Source organism: Acomys russatus, chromosome 3 (assembly GCF_903995435.1).
Source record: "Acomys russatus chromosome 3, mAcoRus1.1, whole genome shotgun sequence".
NCBI lineage: Eukaryota > Metazoa > Chordata > Mammalia > Rodentia > Muridae > Acomys > Acomys russatus.
Genome location: NC_067139.1, coordinates 1,409,011 through 1,436,989, shown reverse-complemented (window position 1 = coordinate 1,436,989; position 27,979 = coordinate 1,409,011). Strand labels below are relative to the sequence as shown.

Sequence of the window (27,979 nt, the reverse complement as noted above, 5' to 3'; positions counted from 1 at the left end):
AAATGCCATGATGTATGTTAAAAACCAGAGTTCTCTTTTATAAACATAGCCATGGTTAGTAGTAAAGGGGTCAATAAGGCCTAATAAAAATATGTGAAAAGTGACTGTATCATTCCAGTTCGCAATGTATAAAGTGAGAAAGAAGTATGGGCAAATTTTAGTGTTAAAAACTACAAATTGGTTTTAACAGTTTATTATGATTATTATTTTAAAAATGTGAATCCATTAAACCATGTAGAAATAAGTCCGCACAAACAAAACATACTTTAAACACGTATCAGCAGATAGACTGCGTGAGATCTGAATCGTTCAGGCATCTTTATTATGCTATGGCAGCCAGGTAATCCCTCACTTCAGTTGGGGTGAGCCTCCTGAAGCCAGCTTCATTGCAGATCCCAACTTCTATGTTATCTTCTGTCATTTGCCCTTCAAAGCTTTCCTAATCAAGGAGAGAAGGAAAATGGTCAACTTCATAAGTAGTCCATTAGAAAAACCATGTCGATCTAGTTGGCGGGTGCTGGGCTAACCTTTAGGGTTAAGATGGCCGTATGAATGGCATCTTCCAGCTCCAGGTCTTCGTTATATCTGAAGGAAAAAATTAAAAACAATAATGCTATGGCACTGTTTAGATTCTTTATAGCTATTTTAAATAAAACATAATAAAAACATGAAATCTTTCCAAAAAAAAATCTAACCCTCTTAAAAAATGCTGTTATAAAAGCAATTTCCTAATCATCTCAATGAGACAGCTGTCCCCAAGTAACGAAGTAACACTTGCCACTGACCTTCTAACAGTATAAAAAAATAATAATTCATTGTACGTTCTAGCAATATTACAATACAATAAAAGTCAGGCTGTTGCTAAAATTATGTTATTTTAAGTTATAACATGGCATGTGCCTTTCATTAATAAGCAAAACTTAAAGTGCTTTATCATCAAGATTGATTTGATCGAAAGTCCAAGATCTTTAATAACGTCAACAGAAATATCATGTAAAAAATGTACAGAGGAACATCTCATGTCACACCTGTCTAAAATACCAGAGGCTTGTGGAGGACAGTGACCACCATGCACCCAGGGTTAACTGAACCCGTGAGAGCAGCTGTGCTCAGCAGCAATGCCACACTTTACACAGCACCCCATTCTTTCTTTAGCACACAACACATCATGTGATCTGCTCAATACCAACGACTGGTCTCACAATTTTTGTCTTGTTTGAAATAGGTTCTTATTTTGCAGCACAGCCTGGACCAGACCCCACTCTGTAACCCAGGCTGGCCTTAACTCAAAGTAATTCTCCTGCCGTAGCCTTCCAATTGCCAGGGTTACAGCATGGGCCTCCACATTCAACTACCTCCATTTTTAATTCCTATAAGTCATTGTCAAACATTCTTTTACTCTAAATATAATTTTTAGAAAATATGATTGTGGAAATAAACTAAAAAAATAAACATTTAAGAAACAACTGACTGGGCATGCTGGCCACCTCAGGAAGCAGGCGCAGGTGGATCCCTGTGAATTAGAAGCCAACCTGGTCTACATGACAAGTTTACGAACAGCCAGGGCCACATAGAACAATTCTGTCTCAACCACCTCCATGACCTGAAATAAATTTTTGTTTTGTTTGTTTTTCGAGACAAGGTTTCACAGTGCAGCCTTGGCTATTCTGGACTCACTTTGTAGACCAGGCTGGTGTCCAACTTACAGCGATCTGCCTGTCTCTGCCTCCCGGGTGCTGGGATTAAAGGCGTGCACCACCACACCCAGCTAAATACTTTTTAAAAATATCCTCAGGGAATGAATAATATTACCACTAAATACATCAGAGACTAGGAAAACGAGAAATTAGGATGTCTTCTCGTTTATCTCTAAATAGACTCAAATACAGAAAGACACAATGAATTTGTTAGATCCATGAGATTATTCATTCAAAGAAGTCTGAAACCCGTAAGACCAGTCTGCCCAGGAACGCAATCCTGGGAAGCCTACCTCTTCTCAAGGAAAGTTTTCCCGTTCACGTAGTTCTTTCCCATTGCTGTGGCCTTCCAGGCAAAGTAAGCTCCCTGATCAGGAGAGACAAACGCATTTTAAAACGCTGTCACTGCATTACTTAGATATCTGTGTTTAACTGTAATCGTCTTTAGCGTCTGAAGCCATGGCTATTGAAGCTGCATGGCAATTCCACAGAATAGGTTTGTGTAAAGGCTGAAGAAAGAATGACCAAGAATCATGAAGAAAGTTCAAGGTTAATTTCAACTGTGGTGATGGTTTACTCTGGTATTTATATATGTACGCACACACACATACACATAGTAAACCTCATCAACAGATAACAATGGGTGCAACTATTGAAAAAATAAGGTATACTTTAAAAAAGATCATTTTAAATGAATGGGCTGAATGGATCGAAACCTGCCTTACATTCTCCTGAAAACTAGTGATCACTCATCATCTTTACTGAATAGAAATGGCTTTCACTGAGGGTATCAGAATCTTTACATGGTTTAATGAGGTCATAAAAAAATTGGGAACAGTGATAGCTTCTTAATATTTAACATCAAAAATTAGTTCAAACCCAATGTGCAAAGAATCTAAGTCGCTCTGGGCAGCTCTCCCCCACACCACCTCAGTGACATCACGGTTTTGCCTCATTCGGCACGGCTTATGCCATCACACCACACAACACTTACCAATACAGACTTGAGACTACTTTTGTCAGGAAGTGGTGCTTGTAATGTGCTTAAAAGGCTTTCTGCTTTTATAGAAACAATGTTTTACTACCATTCCTCAGCCTAGATGTCACTGTCAGCAATTTTTTTTTAATTTAAAAATTTTTTGGGTTGCTGATTTGAGTTTCATAAAAAGAATTATTAAATAAATTTTGGATTAGAGTTAGAATTTCCAATAATTTCTGAAAGGACCCTAAGCATTTTCTGACATTTCTGTAGCAAGTATTCCTATGAAGTGGTATCCTTAGCATTGCCAAGTATAAATCAAAATATTAACTCTGGAAAATGTTGACACTCCAAGGTCCTGCAAATTCAAACATTCTATAAAAACCAAACAAGTCCAACCATCTCAATACAATGCAAATTTACTTGTTTTCAATAAAAAGGTAAAATTATATGTGCACCAAAGAACTGTTTTCAGATAGGTTTCTTGGTGATTACAGTCAGGTAGTATTTGACTTGTGTACCTGTTTTATATTTCCATGGTTACAATGAACTTTCCCAGTGAAAAGGGGTGGCAAGGAGATGCAAACATATGCACGGAAGAGGAAGCCTTAGCAGATGGGCTAGAAAATTGCCTTTATGGAGAATGGGCATAATGCCAGGGACTGCCGCGGTCTTCTGGCTGGGAAGGCAGGCCACAGGTCATTTATCTTCAAAAGCTCACAGACAGCCTCACAATCTGATTACTTTTATTTTAACATTTTCATTTATAAGGTAAGATTGTAAGGCTTGCATGGAAATTGTAATTATCTAATAATTCATAAACAAAAATTCACTCTCTAACCTTGAACTTTTTCTTAGGCTTCTCCTCACGGCAATTGGAACAATATGGAATAAATCCAGATCCAGCTATCAACCTTGTGCTTTAGAAAAACAGCTCAATCAAGACACCAGTCACAAAAACATTTTGTCCAACACTGAACTTACATTAGGTCAGGGCGTCTGCTCTAAGTCATACTCAAGACAGTCCCAGCACCAAACTGACGTCAAAGATGAAAACACATGCCTCCTGTCACACTCCTGACTCGTGTTTGCCAAACTGGCAGAGTTTGAGACCTGATGAATTGATAACTCCAACAACTCATTCTAGCACATGCTAATAAACATGACCAAAAAGGGGCAAAAACTAATGTAGATTATAGCTTTCTTTTGTAGATTATAGCTTTCTTATCAAAGATGGCACTACAAAAATGCTGAATGTGCAAACAAATGTGTGCTTCTTTATACTTTCTAAAAAGAAAAAAGGAAAAATAAAACAAAGCAAAACAAAACAAAACAGTGAAGAGGCTTGAGAAATGGCTTAGGATTAAGAGGACCAGAGTTATAGCGCCAGCATTAAGTCAGATGGCTCTCAACTACCAGCTTTAGGGGGATCTGACTCCTCTGGCCTCCACAGGCACGGAAGTCAAATGAATACAACCCACATAATTAAAGGTAAAAAAAAAATAAAACAAATGAAACTTAAAAACAAGTAGAAAAAAAAGAAAATGCTGCTAAATGTTAAAGTTTCATGGTTTTATCTTTAATTACATATATAAAAAGCAATTTTAATAAATTTTTCAAATATATGTAATGATACTTACAGATGGATCAGACTGAAATAAATATGGTCGCCCCTCATTCCATCCACAAATAAGTAGAGAAACACCAAATGGACGAACACCACTGTAGAAAGAAAATAAAAGGATCTAGAATAAAGTAAGAGTTTATATTCACTCACAAGTAGATTCCCAAGTAAACTGAGTTAGACTTCTTAACTTTAACTTCTAAATGAACCAATATAAAATGAATTCTCTTTAACACCACTAGGAACCGCAGTAGATCCAAACCAAATGATGCTTAGCTCCCAAAAGTTCAGCAGAAATTAACTCTTAATATAACCTAAGCACAAAAGTGTACCTTCAAGAGGTGGAACATGACAGAAGACATCAGTCATAGACTCTCTCCCGAGGAAGGGCTAATGCTTGTTTCTCAAAAGGGGTTTAGTCTTATAGAAGAGGGTTAGTTTCTATGGAACAGGCCACCACCCACTCTCTCACTTTTTCTTACTGTGTGACTTCTGGCCATGCAATGCTAGCTGACAGAAAAAAAACTTACCAAACCTGCACAACCTTGGACCCAGAGCTCTGAACTAATTAAACCTGGCTCAGATATTTTGTTAGAGCAACACAAAGTGGACTGAGACACAGACCATAAATAATGGTGTTACTATCTAAGCATAAAGATTATGTCCTAACGAATTTAATACATGCCTCTTTCCCACTACGCTTACGTATCAGCCTTACATATTACCTTTATACTAGCTCATTCACAGTGTAATGTAAGAATATGGGGGTGGTGTGCGGTGGAGTGGAAATGGCTCGAGGGTTAAAAACACTGGCTGCTCTCCTGAGGTCTTGAGTTCAAGTCCTAGCACCCACATGGTGGCTCACAACCATCTCTAACTGCAGTCTCATATAACGGTCATGGAATCCGATGACTTCTTATGGTATGCATGAAATGCATGAACAAATAAATCTTTAAAAAGAAAGAAAGAAACAAAGAAAGAAAGAAAGAAAGAAAGAAAGAAAGAATCCAAGCATGGTGGCACATGTCTTTAATCCCAGGCAGAGGCAGGCTGACTGCTGTTGAGTTCAAGGCCAGCCTGGTCTACAAAGTACAAAGCAAGTCCAGGACAGCCAAGGCTACACAGAGAAACCCTGTCTCAAAAAAGAAAAAAAAAGAATAAAAGTGTTATTGTGGTCTTTAGGTACCCACAATCACTTTGGGTTGAAAAGCTAAGTATAAAGGCACTAAGGCAAAAACATCAGCAAAGACCCTTTTAAAAATCAAGACACTGAGCTCTGCTGCTGGGTAAGAGCACATTCTCCTCTCCCGCTCCTCTCCTTTTCTTCCTTTTGAGGCAGTGTCTAACTATGGAACCCAAATTTGCCTTGAACTTGTAATCTCCCTCCCTCAGTGTCCCGAGTTCTCGGTTTACAGCTGTGCATCACCACATACAACCACATTTTACCTCAAGAAACTATTTCAAGTCAAGACCAGAAATAATGGTTATCATAGTGATTTTCTTCATTTGTTCAGAAAACATAGAAAAAATAGGACTTCTACATATCTGCTTTCTTATACAGTATTTTTTCTTCTTCTTCAAATTCATGGTACATTTCTGAAAGTAGTAAAGCGATTCACCCTGACTGGGTAGACTCACCGTGACTGGGTAGACTCACCCCGACTGGGTAGACTCACCCTGACTGGGTAGACTCACCGTGACTGGGTAGACTCACCCTGACTGGGTAGACTCACCCTGACTGGGTAGACTCACCCTGACTGGGTAGACTCACCCTGACTGGGTAGACTCACCCTGACTGGGTAGACTCACCCTGACTGGGTAGACTCACCCCGACTGGGTAGACTCACCCTGACTGGGTAGACTCACCCTGACTGGGTAGACTCACCCCGACTGGGTAGACTCACCCCGACTGGGTAGACTCACCCCGACTGGGTAGACTCACCCCGACTGGGTAGACTCACCCCGACTGGGTAGACTCACCCCGACTGGGTAGACTCACCCTGACTGGGTAGACTCACCCTGACTGGGTAGACTCACCCTGACTGGGTAGACTCACCCTGACTGGGTAGACTCACCTGACTGGGTAGACTCACCCTGACTGGGTAGACTCACCCTGACTGGGTAGACTCACCCTGACTGGGTAGACTCACCCTGACGGGGTATACTCACCCTGACTGGGTGGACTCACCCTGACTGGGTGGACTCACCCTGACTGGGTAGACTCACCCTGACTGGGTAGACTCACCCCGACTGGGTAGACTCACCCCGACTGGGTAGACTCACCCTGACTGGGTAGACTCACCCCGACTGGGTATACTCACCCCGACTGGGTATACTCACCCTGACTGGGTATACTCACCCTGACTGGGTATACTCACCCCGACTGGGTAGACTCACCCTGACTGGGTAGACTCACCCTGACTGGGTAGACTCACCCTGACTGGGTAGACTCACCCTGACTGGGTAGACTCACCCTGACTGGGTAGACTCACCCTGACTGGGTAGACTCACCCTGACTGGGTGTACTCACCCTGACTGGGTGTACTCACCCTGACTGGGTGTACTCACCCTGACTGGGTAGACTCACCCTGACTGGGTAGACTCACCCTGACTGGGTAGACTCACCCTGACTGGGTATACTCACCCTGACTGGGTGTACTCACCCTGACTGGGTGTACTCACCCTGACTGGGTAGACTCACCCTGACTGGGTGTACTCACCCTGACTGGGTAGACTCACCCTGACTGGGTGTACTCACCCTGACTGGGTGTACTCACCCTGACTGGGTAGACTCACCCTGACTGGGTAGACTCACCCTGACTGGGTATACTCACCCTGACTGGGTAGACTCACCCTGACTGGGTAGACTCACCCTGACTGGGTAGACTCACCCTGACTGGGTAGACTCACCCTGACTGGGTGTACTCACCCTGACTGGGTGTACTCACCCTGACTGGGTGTACTCACCCTGACTGGGTAGACTCACCCTGACTGGGTAGACTCACCCTGACTGGGTAGACTCACCCTGACTGGGTATACTCACCCTGACTGGGTATACTCACCCTGACTGGGTAGACTCACCCTGACTGGGTGTACTCACCCTGACTGGGTAGACTCACCCTGACTGGTGTACTCACCCTGACTGGGTAGACTCACCCTGACTGGGTATACTCACCCTGACTGGTGTACTCACCCTGACTGGTGTACTCACCCCGACTGGGTAGACTCACCCTGACTGGGTATACTCACCCTGACTGGGTGTACTCACCCTGACTGGGTGTACTCACCCTGACTGGGTGTACTCACCCTGACTGGGTGTACTCACCCTGACTGGGTGTACTCACCCTGACTGGGTGTACTCACCCTGACTGGGTAGACTCACCCTGACTGGGTGTACTCACCCTGACGGGGTAGACTCACCCTGACTGGGTATACTCACCCTGACTGGGTGTACTCACCCTGACTGGGTGTACTCACCCTGACTGGGTAGACTCACCCTGACTGGGTGTACTCACCCTGACTGGGTGTACTCACCCTGACTGGGTAGACTCACCCTGACTGGGTGTACTCACCCTGACGGGGTAGACTCACCCTGACTGGGTGTACTCACCCTGACTGGGTATACTCACCCTGACTGGGTAGACTCACCCTGACTGGGTGTACTCACCCTGACTGGGTAGACTCACCCTGACGGGGTGTACTCACCCTGACTGGGTAGACTCACCCTGACTGGGTATACTCACCCTGACTGGGTAGACTCACCCTGACTGGGTGTACTCACCCTGACTGGGTAGACTCACCCTGACAAGGTGTACTCACCCTGACTGGGTAGACTCACCCTGACGGGGTGTACTCACCCTGACTGGGTAGACTCACCCTGACTGGGTAGACTCACCCTGACTGGGTAGACTCACCCTGACTGGGTGTACTCACCCTGACTGGGTGTACTCACCCTGACTGGGTGTACTCACCCTGACTGGGTATACTCACCCTGACTGGGTGTACTCACCCTGACTGGGTGTACTCACCCTGACTGGGTGTACTCACCCTGACTGGGTGTACTCACGCTGACTGGGTGTACTCACCCTGACTGGGTGTACTCCTGCATCACAGACGCTACCCTCTGCACCAGCTGCGCTGTGGGGATCGGCTCTTGGTAAACAAGATAGTACTGCTGAGCAAGTTTCCGAGCTCTGTGCACAAGCACTCTACAACAATAAAGACAGATAATTAAGGCCACGGCACTCCATTTTCTTCTAAAAGAGCACACCACACAAGCTTAGCACGCATCTCTCAGCAGTTAGTCTCACTCTTCACACCGATTCCAGTGCATCTAGATATATCAGAGAATTACAATATGAGACAAAAGAAAGAGACGCAGGGACTAGAGTACAGTTAATAACAAATTTAGGGAGCTGGAGAGGTGGCTGAAGAGCACTGGCTGCTCTTCCCAAGGACCCAGGCTCAACACCCAGTAACCACATGGTGACTCACACAACCCTCTTGACTCCAAATGCCCTCTTCTGGCCACTGGAGGCACTGTACCACCGCATGCATGTGGTACAGATACGCAGTCAAAACATCCACACACCTTATTAAGGTAACAGATTTAATTTACAAAACAAGAGCTTCATGTCTCCCTCTGTAACTTCTTCCAAATTGTTCCCTTTATCTTGAGTGCACTCTATTTATACTTCACTCCAGACATCCCAAACACAGACGCATCTGAATACACACATAATTCAGGGCATTTCTGTCAGCCTGTGTCTTTTCTGTAGTCTACCTTCAACTCTGCTTACAATTCAGAATAGCCTTCCAGCACTGAAAAAAACAACTAAGAAACTACTTTTTACATAAGACATGAAATTGTACTATTGTGATGTTTAATCTCGGTTGCCAACGTGACTACAAATGTAATTAACAGGGATCCAAGATCCCATAGGGGATTTTGTTGTTGTTGTTTTGATTTGTTATTCGAGACAGGGTTTCTCTGTGTAGCTGTGGCTGTCCTGGACTCACTTTGTAGATTAGGCTGTCCTTGAACTCACAGTGATTTGCCTGCTTCTGCCTCCCAAGTGCTGGGGTTAAAGGCACCAGGTCTGGTTCTATAGGGGGGTTTTAAAATCAAGATTTGAAGCAGAAAGACCCATCCTAAATTTGGGCTACACTTTCTGGTGGCAACCCAAATAAAAAAGGTCAAAAAGGGAAACTGCTTCTAGCCTCCTTGTGTCACTCTAGTGTCTATCCGTATTTACACAACTTCTTTAGGACTCCAGTGCAGAATGAAGACCAGCAGCCTCCAGGAACCTTTCAGGACTCCAGCACTAGACTGCTCACCCAGCCTTGTGCACTGAACAACTACTGTATTCTCCGCTTATCTGCCATCATATAACCAATGCATACATATATTATCAGTTCTGCTCCTTTAGAGCCTTAATATAACTATATAGCAATCAAATATATCAAGACAGAAAGGCGTTAGATATCTTCACCCGTCATATACGACTTAGCTGAAACACGCGCACTATCACTCTGATGCTCATGCCCTTCCATTGTTAGTTATCAGCAACAGTCCACTGCACTGTGCATTCTACAAAGTGCTATAGAATTTTTCCAAGGCAGGAAAGCAAATCATGCTCTGATAACCCTGTTGGCTTATAATTCAAAGTGAAACTCTATCTTGTTTTATAAACTTAAAGTGATTTTTTTAAATTGTACATGACAAAAAGAAAGCTGTCAATCTCTCTCAACTTACTGATAGCCCAATGTAAGCAGTGTTACTCTCTCTTTTCCAGTGGAATACAAAGGGAGCAACTCCACAAGCCTCTGAAACCTAGCTGGCCACTTGGAAGCCTTCAATGGCCGTAGAGACATTTGTCCCTTTGCCAAGAACAGAATGATGTTAGGTCTACATGGTCTATGCTTTCTGTAGTTGCCTGAATCACCTTACTATTATAGTATAGCATGAATGCATCTGACCACTTTTGAGCTGCATCAGAACACGAAAGTCCTTCCTATCAATTCCTTGGATGAGGACATGGGAAGAGAAACAGATAATTTATCCCCTCTTTACACCGATGTATCACAAGAGCAGCCTCCATAAGGAGCCCTTACAGACACACTAAACCTAGCTGTCTTCAGGCTGCCATGACTAAACCAAACAACCATAAGGAAGGATTAAGACAAGATGAGGAGAAACGCCATAACTAGGGTGTAATACCTGTAATCTGGGCCCATGCCACTGTACACCAAGCCGATATGCTTGGTGATTGGCTCCACTTTGTGCACACTCCTTTCGTCATACAGGATGGACTTCTGTTTTTTCTCAGTTGCTAATACCACACCATTTGCAGCTTAAAAGGAAAAAAAGGCAACTATTATACTGTGTTCTTTATTAGCTTTCTCCTTACAGATACACTAAGCTCAAACTTGTTGCTTTCTCAAGATTATAAAACCCTTTTCTGATTTGTAGACAAATGGATGACATTAGAAATGATCATATTCAGTGAGTTAACCCAGACGCAGAAAGACTCACATGGTATATACTCACTTATAATTGGGCACTAGCCCAAAGGGCATGTCCCATGAAAGTCTTCACTTACCAGGAGATTGGGATAGATGGAGGACATCACACTGGGACTCTTGGCAAGAGAAATATAGGAGATGGGGAAATAGAAGGTTCCAGAGGATCTTAGAAACCTACAAGAACCTCATTACAGGTGGATCAGGGGGTCTGTTCAATCTATAGCACTAACTAAGGTCATTACAAGTAGTAAACATTGAACCCCTACTTGGATCTAGCCAACGGACAGGACATTCTCCAGAGTTGGGTGGAGAGCAGGGACTAACTATGACACGAACTCTGGTGCCCCATATCTGACCATCTCCCCTTGGTGGGGAGACGTGGCGGCATTCAAAGAAAGAATAAGCAGGCTACCAAGATGAGACCTGATAGCCTATGACCATAAAGTGGAGGAGGAGATCCCCTTTGGTCATAGGGGAGGGGAATAGAGTAAAAGTGGGAGGGAGAAAAAAATGGGAGGATACAAGTAATGGGACAACAATTGAGCTGTTATCTGAATAAATTAAAAATTAAAAAAAAAAAAAACTTTTTCTGGATTTTTATACAAAAATTACCTAAGAAATAATAAATCTGTCACTGGTCATTTATACTGCACAAACAAAAAATTCCCATAGCTACAGGTATTACCCAAGCTAAATATTTTCAGCTTTATTGGTTTTGAAACAATAACATTCGTTGTCTTCTAATATAAATGATAAGAAATGTCTCTATCATACAATAATTTTATCTTTAGATGGTTGACAATTATCCCTTAATAAAGATAAAATTTCTACAGAAATATAGAATCAGTGAAGCAATAAAATAAAATGAGTTTCCAGAGGAAAAGACTATTTACAAATTATCACAGTAGACTGAAATACTATATTTGCTGTAAGATTTAAATTATGGGGCTAAATACTATGTATTTTCTTGAAACTTCAAAATTCTCTAAGCTAACAAAAAGACTTATGCACTTATATCTATTTCAGAATGCTGGGTCTTTTTGTTTTGTTTTTGTCTTTTTTTAACTTCAAAACTGTCTAAGCTAACAAAAAGACTCCTGAGAAGTATGCACTTACATCTACTTCAGCTAACTACTAACAAGCACCTGAAGTGAGTGACATTTTCTTACCTTTAATTCCCACAGAAGGGGCCCCTCCAGCCACAGCAGCCAAAGCATATTCAATCTGGACAAGTTTACCAGATGGGCTGAAAAAGAAACAAAGGCATTTTTAATGTTAACACATTTCCAGACATTAACTAGAGGCACTGGTGACAGAAAGGGAGACACAGAGGTCAGACCCCACTAATCAGGCCTTCTGGCCTTTAATCCGCCATGAAGTTGTTTGGAAACTAAGCCTACAAGATTTGGATATCCTCCTAGTGGGCCTAACTCTCCGCCCTGCTTTGTTGTTGCTGTTTTCCCCATGGCTAGTTAGCAAAGCATTACTCCTGTCGCCTGGTGACCACCTGCCAACCCAGACTTTAGGCAAGTGTGTCCAGCAGTCAGGCAGCTTCTGTAGTGAGCAATACCAGTGCTCCCGTTAGAAAACAGCAGCATCTACCTGGGAAATTTTTGAGATTTTTAACTACTTTTCTTCTCATCTTCAGTTCCAAAGCAGCTAACTTTGTACCTGACATAAATCTTGTAATAACGTCCTAGTTCAATTAGAACAAAAATTACTTACTCTGGCGTACTCTCGTTCTCTTGCTTGCCCTGCATGTTTGGCCCTATCATTTTACCTCCTTCCTCACTACAGTTTATCCTGTCAACAATTCTTTTTATTCTTAAATGCTCAAACATCCGGCTCTTTCTTATCTTCTAGTTTCAAAAATCACCAGGCTTAGGCCTTTCCTGACTCATCAGTCTGAGGTTATATTCCTTCAAAATTTCTGCAAGGAAAGCATCTTGCAGAATTCACACCGGTAGGCACCAACTTCTTTTGCTCCTCCATTATCTTTGCCCAAATGTGCCTCACTTCCTCTCTCTGGCAGCTTGTACCACTAACAGTTTAAGACTAAAAACAATGTTTTTCCCCTAAACAGTTAAAAAAAAAAAAAAAAGGTTTGTTATATATAGTAAAGAAATCTGTGAACACATTCCGCTGTATGTTACAAAAGATTCAGGGGCAGAGGGTGTGGCTCCTAAGCTGGAGTGCTTGACTAGAATGCATGACACAGCATAAGGCAGGTATGGTAGTGCCCTGCTATAATCCCACCACAGGGAAAGGGAGGCAGGAGACTCAGCTGAATGTCATCCTTAGTTAATGGCCATTTTCAACCAACCTGGGCTACAAATGATTCTGTCTCAAAATGAAACTGAATTTTTTTTTTTTAATGATTTATGGCCATTTGTCTCAGCTCCAGTGAGACCATACTTAGGGCCAAAATTGTTTTGTTTACAAATATAATTGTGACTACCAGGCATAATTTAGACTCTGTCTCGTATATAAAGAAATCATTTGCTAATGAATTAAATGGAACTCATTCAAGGGTTCCAAGAGAATAAGAACAAAATTGCATACACCCACTTCTCATTTGAAAGTGTAAAGGGTAATTTTCAAAAGAGGATCAACATATGGAAACGAAAGTATATTAATTTTTGTTTTCAAAACCAACAAAGTCTGAATGTCTACTTAGCTACTCGTGGGCAACCATGAAAGAATTCAATTGTCTGGGCTGTGCTTAACTAATCTGTAACTCATCAAACATAGGTGGTCGTGGTAAAGCTCAGTTACAGTTATATTCAACAAGTAGCTCCTGCCTGCCTTCAGTTTTCAGTCAGATCCTTAAGAAAATGGTCCTTTACGTAAAATCTCCCGTGGTGATTTTTCTTAAACAGAGAACGATGGTTTGCTTCAAATGTACTTTGAGAAAATAAATTAAATTATTTAACTAACTGTCCCATAACGGAAAGGCCTAAAATCTTTATTTAATCATTTTTAACGGATAAAGTAAAACATCGACCTTAGCTTATCAGCTTGAGTGAGCCACGAAAACCTGACAGGAAATCAGCTCTTTCATTTTGTAGTTCTTGTGCTTCTGTAGGTGCATAGAAGAAACCGAATGCAGTGTGAGCTCACCCAGTTGCTAAACGGAGACTAAGATTCGGACTTAAGAGTAAAGGATTTCCCAAAAGAAAAAAAGGTGTCTGATCAGGAGTTAGGGTTTCCGAAACTCGCGTTCAGGCCCATCTGGGCCAGGAAGGGAACCCTAAGCCTGAAGGGAGGAGCTGGAAACAGGCTCTCCCAACGCGCCCCCCCCCCCTTTTTTTTTTTTTTTTTTTTTTTTTTTTGAGTCTAGAGACGGAGAGCTAGTGCCTGGCTCGGAGCATCCAGCCCCTCAGCCCCCAACGCGGCGGGCCCGGGCCTGGCACTGAACATGACTCTGCAAAGCTACGAGTCCAGCTCCATGCCCACGCGATCCTTCAGAAACACCGGCCAGATGCTAGACACGGGGACCAGGTCTGGGGCGATCCTGCCATCTGCGACGCATGGAACCTGGGGTCCCCCCGCACCGAGTACCTGAATGTAGTCAGCGAGAAGCTGTAACCGCGCTCTGCCATCTTTACCCGGAAAATCGGAGCACAGCCACGCCCATGCGCAGTACGTCCGTTTCCTTTTCTCTCTTTTCTCTGATTGGAGGAGAGTCAGACGCGCCCCAGGGGCAGCTGGAAGTTGAAGTTTCAGGATCAGAGGCGGACGGGCTTTGCCCCCAGCACATGCGCGGGAGCGGCCTTGCGCATGCTCTGATCAGAGAGGCGGGGGAGGGGGCGGGCCTGCGCATGCTCCCAGCACGCGTCCCGGTCCTGTGTGAGGGGGAACATGGCTCCCGCGCTGCTGCTGCTGTCACTCCGGTGGCCAGCGCGACCTGGACCGCTCCGACAGTGCTGGGAGCTGCTGCAACGGCAACTGCAGCAGAGCTGGAACACCTTTGCTTGTCCTCAGTGGGGTCCGTAAGGATAGAGTTCGTGGAAGTGGGTTGGTGAGGGCTTCCGGGTTGTATGAAAGACACAGCGTGTGCTTTTTGTTTGGTTGTTGTTTTGTTTTGAGACTGTTTCCAGCCTGGGGTGGTCTGGAACTACTGTGTATCTGGTATCTTGGGTGTTAAAATCCCAGAAGTGATAGGGCACAGACAATCTGAGCACATATATATCCCATTACATCTCAAAAGCTGTGTAATAAATCATGTCTCCTTGTGCTACTTGAGATAGTCATTTTAATCCATTCCTTATCTAATAGGCCAGGAAAGCCCCACGGTCACTCAGGCACGGCAGAGCTGTTATAAACGGTGAGGCTCTGCGTGGCAATACTTAAGGTCTGTTGAGAAAGAATGCTTTAGGTATGTTTTTACTCTCTTGGGGCGTGGGGTGAGACAACATCCCTGTCCATGTCCAGGCTACCCCTGAAGCTCCTGATCCTTCTGCCTCAGACCTCCTGATGTCTGGGATTTCAGGCATATGCTTGGACAGCTTAGGTAGTGGGAAGAAGTCCTAAGAATTGTGTGTAGTTTTGCAGGTATAAAGAACAAAAGGAAGGGTAAAGGCGTTATCTAAGCAATTTAGAAAAAATAGAAGTGAAGCACTTGATGGTCTCATACGTAATAAGCTCCTTTTCTTAGCATACAGAACAAAGTTAAATGTTAAGGACAGAACCAACCGGGTTTAAAGATAAAAGAGCTAACTAGAGCTGGATATTATGGGACAGATAATGGCCAGTATAATCATTTCAGTGCGTGTAGTGATTCTTAACATTAGACTTACTTGTGTATTATTTACTACTGAACCACAATACCCCATATTGTGTAAGGTGAGAAATGCTTAATAGACCAGTTGTTTTGGTAGGTTGCCACATAGCTCAGTAAAGGACCTTGCTGCCAAGCCCCAAGACTACATGGTGTAAGGAGAAAACTAACTCTGGAAGCTGTCCTCTGACCTTCACATGTGTACACATACACACAAACACGTGTAATTTATAGGTGTGTATGTCTAGTGACACCATACATGTTCATTGTTTAGAAAATAGTATTTATAAATAACCATTTAGGAACTAGAAGTTGATTCTGTGTCTGTGTTGTTTTATAGCACCAGCATTAGCAGTCCAGGGCCCATCTGTCCTCCCAGAACTAGCACATGATACCAGTGGAAATGAAGAGAATTCCAGCTTTTTAGACAGTATCTTTTGGATGGCAGCTCCCAAAAACAGACGCAGCATTGAAGTTAACCGGTGTAGGAGAAGAAACTCTTGGAAGCTTATTAAAATTAAGGTAATATATGTACATGTGCATGTATACCAGAGAAAACCAGCCTTTTCTTTTTTAAGATTTGTTTATTAATACATATACAGTTCTATACTTGCAGGCCAGAAGAGGGCATTAGATGACATTATAGATGATTGTGAGCCACCATGTGGTTGCTAGGAATTGAACTCAGGACCTCTGGGAGAGGAGGCAGTGCTCTAAACCTCTGAGCCATCTCTCCAGCCCCAGGAAACCAGCTTTGTTTGGTTCAACATGTAATGATAAGTAATTTAACTTTTCCTTGATGGATAACCCCATTATATTGATGGACTCCTTATTGGTTATTTATTGCTTGAATTTAGAGAACTGATATAGCTTAGTTCAAAAGTCACATGGGATCTTCATAAACAATTGCTCTGTAAAACTCTCCAAACTAATTCCTTGCCTGTGTTTTAATACCTTATGTGGAACTCACTAGAATCACACAATAAAAATATTCTACTCAAGCCAGAGGGTAGACAACAGAATCTGAGAATAGTTTATCCATAGGCTATACAAATAAAAATATACTAGATTAGTAAATTTGAGTTTATTCATAATTTTCTTGCTAACTTGAAGTCAATGTTACTATTTTTTTTGTTTTACCTGTTAAAACAAAGTTGAGCTAGATCATATATAACCTCATATAGCATGAACATTCTCAGACAGTTACAGTGCCATCATTTTAGGGCTCTTGCTGCTATGTATTACATTGCTTGTTGTTTATTTGTTTTTCTTTGTTCTAAAGAACAATATAGATGTTTGCCCTGAATGTGGTCACCTGAAGCAGAAACATGTCCTTTGTGGCTACTGCTATGAAAAAGTACGCCAGGAAACAAAGAAAATCAGACAACAAATAGGAGCTCAAGAAGGGGGCCCTTTTAAAGCTCCTTCCGTAGAGACTGTGGTACTATACACAGGAGAGAAACCGTCAGAACAGGATCAAGGCAAGAGGATTATTGAACGAAGCATAAAGAGGCCATCTTGGTTCACCCAGAATTGAAACTAAAGAAGTTAAAAGGGCAGTTTCATCATAATGCAGTCTCTTGCATCAAAAGTCTTTATTTTCATGATGTGCCTGTTTTCACATCATCAGTGTATTTTAAAATGGATTTAATTAGTTGTTATTCTTAAATGAGGTAATTTGTATCATAAATAAACTTGACATTTATGCAAAGGTTCAATGGATTAATATGTGTGTTTCTGTAATGCTGTTGGGTTTTAATTAAACCTAAAATTTCCAGACCAACACCTTTATTTCTTCCATTCTCAGGAAGTACTTTAGCTATCTTGGCAGTTTACCTGGAGAGATTACCAGAAAGGTCTGGTATATTTATCACCCTGCCTGTTTTGTTGTAGCTTCTCACTGGCTTTAATCATAGGGCATGGAACACCAAGAAACACCCTAAGGGATCTCTTGCATTCCAGACAAACTTTCTTGGCTGAAAAATTGGATTCTGTCATTAGAAGTAATGCTGTTTGAAATTAGTTTGGGTGAAGCATCACATGCAGAAAGGCGAAGTCATGACCAGAATAAGCATTTCCAGTGAGGACAAAATGTCCCTTCCATTATGGAAGTGGTTCAGTGTAACCAAATTGCCACCAGGTCACTGACTGGTGGGAAGATCTATTCATGTAGGCCTTCCCCAAATGTCTTTCTTATTAATTTTCTAATCAGGCTCCTCCCAAGTTCCTGTCCAAACCATTGGCTACAGCTCCTGGCTCAATAAACAGCTGCACATCTGGCCCTTTCTCCTTCCGAGCAAAATGTACAACCATGTCATTGCTAGAAATTACCCACTGCAAAGATTTTTCTCCACTAAAGTCCTTCACAGTTGTTCAAGAAAGAGGCTGTAATACTGCAGCTGTCCAATTCTGGGTGGTCCCTGCATAAGTGTATAGAGTCATCTATAAATAAGGCCCTAGTTTTCTTTTCCTCATCACAGAGCATTGGCCAGGGCCAATGTTGTAACAAGAGTAGAAACCATAGACATTTGGACAACATCTTTGTATAACTTTGTTTGTGCTCCACCCCGAGGACCTGTTCAGGCCCAATTCTATATACCATTTCCATTTGTTGATGGATTAGTGCTGTAAATGTCTAACTTCATGGGTAGGTAAATCCAATAATGCCCAACTCATAATGGGTACTTCAGTTCACATAGCAACCTGGGGACCCATTAAGGACCAATAACAAACCAAGAACTGCCTATCCTAAGAATAGTTGTCTGCAGATGAGACTATCATTTTGCTCCAAGGGCCTTCACTGAGATTCACATACAGGGCCCTCGCATAGACCGACTCCAAACAGCATCCTCCTCTGCCAGAGATGCCTCAAGTATCATAGAGTCTGCTAGGTCATACAGACCAAGTGGCAGAGCAGCCTGGATCTGTTGAAGAGCTTTATCTTGTTCCAGGCCCCACTCAAAACTAGTAGCTTTTCTAGTCACTTGGTGTATGGGCCCAAGTAACAGATCTAAGAGAAATATGTTGTCTCTGAAATCCAAAAATGCCCAATAAGTGCTGTGCTTCTTTGTTGGTGTTCAGAGGGGCCCATTGCAACAACTTACCTTACTCCTTAGAAAAATTATCTCCACATGTCCATTGGATTCCTAGAAATTTCACTGGGGTAGAAAGCTCTTATATTTTGGTTGTATTATTTACCATATAATGCACATATGTTTTATCAACAAACTAAAGTGGTTGCTGCCCTCTGCTCATTTAGTCCAATCAGCATAATGCCATCAATACAGTGGAGCAGTATAATATCTTTGAGGAAGAGACAAATAATCAGTAAGCCTTTGAACTAAATTATGACAGGGCTTGAGAACTGATACACCCCTGAGGGAAAACTGTAAAGACATACTCCAGGCCTTGCCAGCTGAAAGAAAATTGTTTCTGGTGGTCCTTATGGATTGGTATAGAGAAAAAACTGCATATTATGTTTCAAGTAAGGTGTTAATCTGCTCCAGCAATGGAAGCACATTTAGCACAGCAGCTATAATAGGAGTCGTTATTTGATTAATTTTCACTAGTCACTGCCATGATCCATTTGTCTTCTGCACAGGTCAAATTGAGTTAAAGGCTATGTTGTGGAAACCACCACCCCTCAATCTTTTGAGTTCCCTTTTTTTCTTAGTGGTGGTACTAATTTCTATAATGCATCCTAAACTGCAGTATTGTTCTGTGTTCACTATTTTGTCTGATAAAGGCAACTTCAATGGCTTCCATTTGGTGTTTCCAACCATAATAGCCTTTGCTCTACAGGTCAGGGAACCAATCTGTCAATTCTTCTAACTTCTAAGTATAGCTATTTCAATTATACATTAGAGGATTGGGTAAATGACCACAGGATGAGTTCAGGGACTGACTGTCCCAGCTGTGAGTCAGATGTTAACCAATACTCTATCAATTATTAATCAAGAAAATACCATACAGATTTGCATACAGTAAATCTGGTAGAGGTATTTTCTATACTGAGGTTACTTCCCTGAAAACTCTGCTGAGTTGAAAAAGAAAAAAAAACAAAAAACCCTAGAACAATTGGCTTCTTCATGCCTTCAAAATCTGTACTGCATGGGTGACTCTTATACACTCTGGACCATAGATCCTATGTGTTAACCCTGAGAAAATACTCCCAGTAGATTTTTTTTCTTTTCTTTTCTTTCTTTCTTTTTTTCTTTTCTTTTTTTTTTTTTTTTTTTCGAGACAGGGTTTCTCTGTGTAGCCTTGGCTGTCCTGGACTCGCTTTGTAGTCCAGGCTGGCCTCGAACTCTCAGCGATCTGCCTGCCTCTACCTCCTGAGTGCTGGGATTAAAGGCGTGCGCCACCACGCCCAGCTCGTAGATTTCTTATTGATGCGGTCTCTTCTTAATCATAGCTAATTTCAGCCCGAAGTATTCAACATTGACTGACCTAGCAAAGGAAAAGTTTCACTTCAGTGTTTCTGGTATCTTTTTAATCACAGCTGATTCTTCAGACACAGCTGACTAGAACCACATACCCTTCATTCAAAGTACAGCCCAAAATTTCAAACACTCCACAAATCAACATATCCAAGCCTACCATATTCTATGATTCTGATACCAATTTCTCTCCTGTTTTGCTTCTTGATTGCTATGATCAACACTATGGCCAACAGCAAAATGAGGAAGAAAGGGTTTATTTCAGCTCACAAGTCCATTGCTGAGGGTACCAAATGCAGGAACTCAGCGCAGAAACCTGAAGGCAGGAACCAAAGCAAAGACCATGCAGGAAAGCTGCTTCCTGGCTTGTTCTCTGTAGCTTATTCAGCCTGCTGTCCCAGGACAGTCTGTCTCTGGGTGGTGTTTATCACAACAATAGAGAAGCAAACTGGGAAAAGGACAGAGCAGATAATGGAATTTGAAGAGAGGAATGAGAGGTTGTGTGTGTGTGTGTGTGTGTGTGTGTGTGTGTGTGTGTGTGTGTGTTATAAAAAATAATGAAATTATCAAGAATGAAGCAAATTTATTTTTAAAACTTTTTTTTATAAATGAAACTGCCCAGTACGACATACTCTGTTTAGATTTAGGGTTATGGAGTGTTAATTTGGTAAAAACTTAAGGCTATAAACATTCTGGCCCTGATAAAATATAATCCACTTGGTTTTAAGATCCTTGTTTGAGATTTCCTTAGGGAAATGTGTTACTTCTGTAGACAAACTTGGCTTCATCAGTTGTGTTTAAGATTCCTGACTCTGAGCAGGAAAAGCAAACTCCGTCCCAGGATGAGGAGCTCTGTCATTTTCCCCCTTGCTTTCCCTTCTTTATTTTCCTTATCTTTCTACCCTGTCTCAAAAACATGGCTTTATTTCTGGCTCTTTAATTTAGGGAAGATGATGAGAAAGCCTGAGTGAGGCAAATGCAGGTTATGGGGCATGGGGGTGGGAGGTAGGAAGGATTCACATTTTCAACAAGCCACACAACTAAGCTGAGCTTCTGCACTGGGAGGAGCTGATGGAGGGAGTGTGAAACCATGGCAATGAGAAAGCCTATCTAGGGCTGAGGCTGGGGGAAGAGGAAATTCTGCAAGCAGCCTGGGGCAGGGAGCTCAGTGAGAGGGTAGCAGCCTGTGCTGCTGCAGTGTAAAGAGAAGGGCCTTTCTGGAGTAAACAGTGAAACAGGATTTTAAAAGCACCTAGTGGAGAGGCAGCAGTTAAGAGCACTTATTGCTCTTCCAGAGGACCTGAGTTGGGTTCTGAACCCACATCAGAGCTCACAGTTGCTGGAACTCCAGTTCCAGGAGGACGCGGTCTCTGTCCCCCAAGGTCACAGGCACTGGTGTGCATACATCCTCTCCCCTTCTCTCCCACACCACACGTAATCAAAAATATGCATTTTAAAAAAGAACCTAGTGATTGTAGAAAATGGAATTAATTTGTGACATTGACAAAAGCAATTTCATTTCAGTGTTGGTGGCAGATGACAGATTGGAGTGGGCTGAAGAATAAATGCTTGCTCAGTCGGTAGAGGCAGGATTCCTAGAGAGAACTTCTCTAAAAGAGTTTTCTCTGCCACGGAATGAAGAAATGAGATACAATTTAGAGGGAAGGGAGACTAGAGAGGTGGGTGGAGGGCAGAGAGAGATCCTAACCTGTTTATTATTGATGGGAATTATCCTCTGAAAGCGAAGCATAGATACAAAGGCAGTGATGGTGAGCAAGAGGAAGGGCATGTGTGTGTCCACAGAGCTCAACATGTATCCTGACTGGGGAGGGGGGGGGGTTCCTGTAAACACAGGAAACATAGATACGGTGATGATCATTGGGAGCCAGAGGCAGAGATAGGTGGAAAGGCAGAGGAACAGTCCCCCATCCTTTCTAGCCCAGTGAAGGGGCCACACTTGCTTGCATTGCTGACATAAGACCTGAAGATCAGATGAGAAGATCTAGGCCAATGCCCAGAAACTGGAAGGAATGTTTTTCTTCTGAGAAGTCTGACTCACTCCCATCCTTTGCGGGAACATGTCTAAGAGCTCCGGTCTCTGAATTTGTCCTCACTGCAGCCCCATGTATAATTTTTCTTCTTCTTTCCCCCCCCCCCCCCGCTTTCCTGCTATTATATTTAGATAAAGCAAGCAATTCTATTGATGAATTGTATTGTAATTGTATTGATGGCTTAATGGCCAGTGTCAAATGTTATATGTTCTGCCAAAGACTTAAATTGTTACTTTTATTGATATGGTATGACCATCCAAGGGTGTATTTTAATTTAACACAGAATATGGTTTACAGGAGATAAAAATTATCAATAGAGAAGAGAAATTTCTAAAGTTTTGAAAAAATAGTATTTCTAGGAAATTTTCTCATCTAAAACTATTTTTACTAATATGTCACTATGTAATGTCATAAATCAATTTATTAATAAACATATTACATTGAGGCAAATCACTTTTTTCATTATGTAGATGTTATTCCCTGAATACCTATTATATGTCAAGTTTTTTTGCACATATTGTAAATAATCCTTAAAATAACACCTATGGAGAAGACAGTAAAAATAATGGTGCAGCTAATTCAGGCACAATGCTAAGCATTTTCCATAGATTATTTACTAAGTTTGTATAGCATGAAATAACATTTTGGCATTTCCTATGATATTTCCTTATATCTTTTATCTTTCCTTTGGTTCCGAAGTCAAAGCGTTTTATTTTTTAAGGAAATGGAAAGCAGAGAAATATTTTTCCTCAAAGTTTAGCTCTTCAGTATGCCACATACAAGGAGACCTGAGAGTCAGGGGATAGGGGAACTAGGAAGAGGGAGGGGCATGAGAGAGGAGGCTGAGGGGTGAAAAACAACTAAAATTCATTATAGAAGACATGGACCTTCAACAGTGGCAAATAATTGTCTTAGGAGAAGAAGTTTTTGGAAAACTGGACTAACCATAAATTTGCTCACTAGCTGGTCCTCCCTGTCTCAAGGAACAGGTAAAAGAGAAATTTGAGCCAGAGGATGGAGACGCTGTCTTATGAGGGATACCGTTAGATGAGTAGAAGTAGACTAAGAAAATTTCCAGGCTGACCATCCACTTCCATCATTCTCTGTCCTTAGAAGAGGCTTGTGTTGGCTTGAATAAGATGCCCCCATAATCTTGAGCACTTAAATACTTGGTCTCCAGTTGGTGGCACTATTTGGGAGGTTTAGGAGTTTGGAGGAAATATGTGACTAAAAGTAAACTTTGAGAGTTAAAAGACTTGGGCTATTTCCAATTCACTATCCTGTCTCCATGCTTGCAATTCCAAATTGGGGGGGGGGGGGTGTCAGCTTCTTCTCCGGCCACTGTGTTTGCTGTCTGCTTCCATGCTTCCCCACCATGACAGAATATTCTCCCTCTAAGCCAAATCAACCCCTCTGCAAGTTGCTTTGGTCATGGTGTTTCCTCACAGCAAGAGAAAGCCGACTGACATAGGGCTAGAGCCCCTCTCGGTTGATATACAGAAGCCAAGAGTAGGCAGATGGCAGCTTCCTAGTGGGTGCCAGTGATATGATGGAGACTAGGATTCCCTTGTGGTGCTGTTAGTTTCACTAATAAAATAATTGAAGCATGGACTCAAACAGAAGCTCAAAATCAGTTACATTTATATTTAAAAGAAAAACCCTAGAGCAGGCAAGCTGTAAACTTCAACTGCTGCCCAGAGGAGAATGGAAAAGGCAAAAGGTCATGCCATTGAAGCAGAGATGAAAGTTGTTTAACACACAGGGCAGGGCAGACAAGCAGCCCCTTGGTGGGAGATAAAGTTGAGGAAGAGAAAGGAAGCCCAAAATATTGGCCGGGGGTGCGGGGGAGGGGGATTCCCAAAGCGTTAAGGAAAGACAGAAAGGAAAATTACTTAATTCGGAAAGGCCAGCTGACTTACAACCTTTACATGCCTGTGGCCTCTACACTAACTTCTGTATCTGGGCAGGGCTTCTGGGAAAGAAAAATATAATATCTCACAAAAGGGCCGCCTGTCTCTTTAGCATGGTTTAAAATGAGCCCATCTGGCTAGAGGTGGCCCATTATCCAAGTGACTGAAGCAGCCCAACTTGACTGCTAGGTCTCTACCTAGCTCAGAGATTCTTGACCAGAGTCTTCTCTATTCTAGTCTATTAGATTCTACTCAAAGCCTGTATCTGACCTGTAGGAAGATGCTCCAAAGAATAAGACAGAAGAAGAAAAAAAAAGGAGGAGGAGGAGAAAGAAGAAGAAAGAAGAAGAAGAAGAAGGAGGAGGAGGAGGAAGAGAAGGAGAAGAAGAAGATGGCGAAGCCATTCTGGGTGAATGCTACTTGACTCTCTGTCTGCTGCAGATGGATTATTCGAGGCTCCCAGTAGAAATGAAGCCACTGTAGGAGGTTGACCTGTGGGCAGAAGTAGAACCATCAGAGGGTTCAGATTTGGGCCTAGGCTAACTAGACGTTCTACATCTTGCACATAGGTCCCATCCCTGCTTTGGAGGTGAAGAGTGGAGATGAAGGCTTTCTGGTGATCAGCTTCAATCCCAAAGAGACTTAGGTATCCTGAGCCACATCATTGTCTGAACAACTGGTTTCACTCCGGAAAGTATTGTAGCCTAGGAAACGTGGAAGAAGACAAAGTATACACATATCTGCCCTGCTGAATTTTGCTTTTGCCAATAAAATGTGAGTTGTTTGGAGGCAGAGTGGTTCTCTTTTTATGTTCTTTGCAGAGTCTGTACAATGGAACCCAAAGTCAGAATGAAAACAGTTCAAAACAGCTCCTAGATGAGTGGGAGGGGAAGAGAGAACAAAGTGAAGATAGATTAATATCTGAAAGGAATCAGCAGAGGAAAGACTGGGCTTCAGTCAACCAAAAGAGCATGCTCAAAACATTCCAAGTTAAAGCCAGGGCATGGAGACACAAGCCTTTAAACTCTGGTACTGCGAAGGGAGAGGCAGAGGCTCTCTGTGAGTGCAAGGCCAGCCCAGTCTACATATCAAGTTTCAGAACATCCAGGACTACATAGAGAGACACTATCTCAAAGAAACTCAACAACAACAACAACAACAACAATTCAAGTTAAATTTGGAAGAGGAGATTACTACAGAAGTGGCCTATAAAAGATCTTGCAAAGCCTGCCTCTTTTCTATTAAAGCCATGCCAGAAGCCAAGTTTGGAACATCCTTATGCTCCTTTGTATTGCTCCTTCAATAAGCTATCCCCCTCCATCAATCATTTCTACCTATGTTAGAAAGCCTGTATGAAAACCTTAAATGAAAGGGGTAGGGCAGGAAAGGCTTCCAGGATAGCTGGATGTACAGAGGTAACCAGCAATTCACCTGTATTTGGGGTGGCGGGTGGCAGCTCGGGGGATCAAACTCAGACCCTCATTTATCCTAGACAGATACTCTATCATTGAGCAATATCCACAGCTCTGTTTCTACTGTTTGTTTTATGACAGGGTCCCACTGATTTGTCCAGGCTAGCCTTGTACTCTCTCTGTAACAAAGGCATACCTTTCATGCGTAATCCTCTTGATTCTCCCTCAAATGTGTTAGAATTACAGGCCTTTGTCCCCAAGCCCAGATCTAGCTGTATTCTTTCTAATACACTTTAAGATAGAAAAATATGTATTCATTAGTTCTGTAAGCCACTCTAGCAAATTAATAAATCTGAGGATGAGATAGTGGTGATACAGAAAAATTGGGGGTATCTTTGAGTTTAACAGACCATTTCTCAGCTCTTGGTGAGGCTGGTTTGAGTGCTAGGTTCCCAGAAAACTCAACAGCCACCAAAGCCTCCCCAAGCCAATGGCTTTCCAGTTTTTGTTTCCCAAATTCAGAGAAAGAAATTCATAGAGGAGAGATGGCTCAGCAGTTAAAGGCTAGGCTCATAACCAAAAATATAAAAGAAGGAAATTTTTAGAAAGAAGTATATTTTTATAGAGAGCTATGGAGAAAGAAAAAGGGTTCCTGGAGAAGGGTACCATCAAAGTGCTAGTCTGGGGTCTTTTTGTATGGCAGAGACTAGGGCATGTTGAGGGAATGGCATGGCCAGCTCATTTGGCCCAGCCATAAGGTGTGTAGGTCCATTCCTTGTCTTTCAGTTTGGTCTTCATATAACAAGAAGCAAAGTACCATGACTCTCTCTAGCTTTCCTGGCCTCCTGTAAAGACATTCTCAGGATTGCTGCTTTTCGAATACCAGGTCAGTTCTACCTAACAGACTTCAATTGTTCCTATAAATGGGGACCCTGATCTATAGGTAATTGGAGTGCCAAGGCAAACCCAATGTTCTCTCCTCCAAGAAAGTAAGAGCAGTTAATTCTAAAGCCAACTATGAGTGATCCAGGCCTGGGAACGTAGATTCAGTTGCCTCAAATACTGGGTCCCAATATGGTGACATGAAGTTTTTATGGTCATAGAACAAAGAAAGTCATAATCAGGACACTTTTCAAATACATTGGTGGAACTGTCAGGTACCCCAGTTATATCAAAGCACCGAAGTCTCAGGTGTGGGTTTCAGAGACTGTCTTGACTTCCTTAGCCTTTGCCTTGGTAGAAAGCAGGAGTCTTTACATTCCAAAAGGATTTACCTAATAGTTATGAGGGCTCTGGGTCAAATACAGAGGCAAAAAATCAATGGCTATTAAGGGAGCTAAAGATAGCCTAAGACAAATCAGCTTTCCAACCTTTAATATCCCAACTCTCCAGAACTATTGACCTTTCAGTCAGTCAATTAGCCTTGTAAAATGTTTGATGTAGCTGCAGTTCCTCCCCACCCCCAGGAACTTAGCTCAGTAGAATTATATGTAAGAACCTATGGTGCCTGGCTGTCTTCTGAAGTGAATTAAAGGATAGATTTGTGGAACTAAGCCAGTAGCGTCCGATGATGTCTCCAGGTAGTGTCATCATGGCATCATCATGATCATATCACCACCACCACCACCACCACCACCACCACCACCACCATCACCACCACCACCACCACCACCACCACCATCACCACCACCACCACCATCACCATCACCACCACCACCATCACCACCACCACCCCCACCATCATCACCACCATCATCACCATCACCACCATCACCACCACCACCACCACCACCATCACCACCACCACCACCACCACCACCACCATCACCACCACCACCATCACCATCACCACCACCACCATCACCATCACCACCACCACCACCATCACCACCACCACCACCATCACCACCATCACCATCACCACCCCCACCATCATCACCACCATCATCACCATTATATCACAGCATCATCACTCCATCATCATCATACTATCATCACTGTAGCATCATCATCACAGCATCAGTATTACAGCAGAAGCGTCATCACAGCACCGTCACCACAGCAACAGCAGCATCACACCATCATCATCATTACAGCAGCAGCAGGAGCAGCACAGGATCATCACCACACCATCATCATCATGGCAGCATCAACATCACACCATTATCATCACTGCATCATCATCCTCATTACAGCAGCAGCAGCAGCAGCAGCAGCATCACCACCTTTCATGTTAGAAGCCCCAAAAGAGGACTTCCCTATCATGTGGGAAGTGATACACAACCTGTGGCTAAAAAGTGGACTCTGGGCTGTTAGCATTTGTTCTGTATTACAGTCCATTACAAATATAAATAAATTGACTATAAATAGTTTTATATTTTGGTAATGGAGTTTTGTATATTCGTTAATTTTTAATCTCAAAATATTGTATTTAAGTAGTACTTCCTGTTTTTTATTATTTATTGCTGTGTAGTTTATTTTCTAACTTAGATGAGCCCTGCTTCATTTTTTTATCCTCACACTCTTTGAAGACTCCTAAGAAGCCTTGGCAAATGCACATGA

At 42.5% G+C, this 27,979-nt stretch overlaps 2 protein-coding genes across 2 annotated transcripts; one reads left to right on the top strand and one right to left on the bottom strand.

Moving 5' to 3' along the window:
- Positions 1 to 177: 177 nt before the first annotated feature.
- Psma2 (proteasome 20S subunit alpha 2) lies at positions 178 to 14,479 on the bottom strand. The gene is made up of 8 exons (XM_051167972.1): positions 14,387 to 14,479; positions 11,995 to 12,071; positions 10,521 to 10,653; positions 8,386 to 8,508; positions 4,317 to 4,398; positions 1,991 to 2,064; positions 528 to 585; positions 178 to 439 (listed from the first exon to the last, which is right to left on the bottom strand). The coding sequence occupies exons 1-8, from the start codon at positions 14,425 to 14,427 to the stop codon at positions 323 to 325; spliced, it is 705 nt and encodes a 234-aa protein (XP_051023929.1). The 5' UTR covers positions 14,428 to 14,479; the 3' UTR covers positions 178 to 322.
- A 166-nt stretch (positions 14,480 to 14,645) lies between these two features.
- Positions 14,646 to 17,323, top strand: Mrpl32 (mitochondrial ribosomal protein L32). Its single transcript, XM_051167934.1, has 3 exons — positions 14,646 to 14,813; positions 15,946 to 16,127; positions 16,888 to 17,323. Exons 1-3 carry the CDS (start codon positions 14,687 to 14,689, stop codon positions 17,140 to 17,142), a joined length of 564 nt encoding a protein of 187 aa, XP_051023891.1. The 5' UTR covers positions 14,646 to 14,686; the 3' UTR covers positions 17,143 to 17,323.
- The last annotated feature ends 10,656 nt before the right edge of the window (positions 17,324 to 27,979 follow it).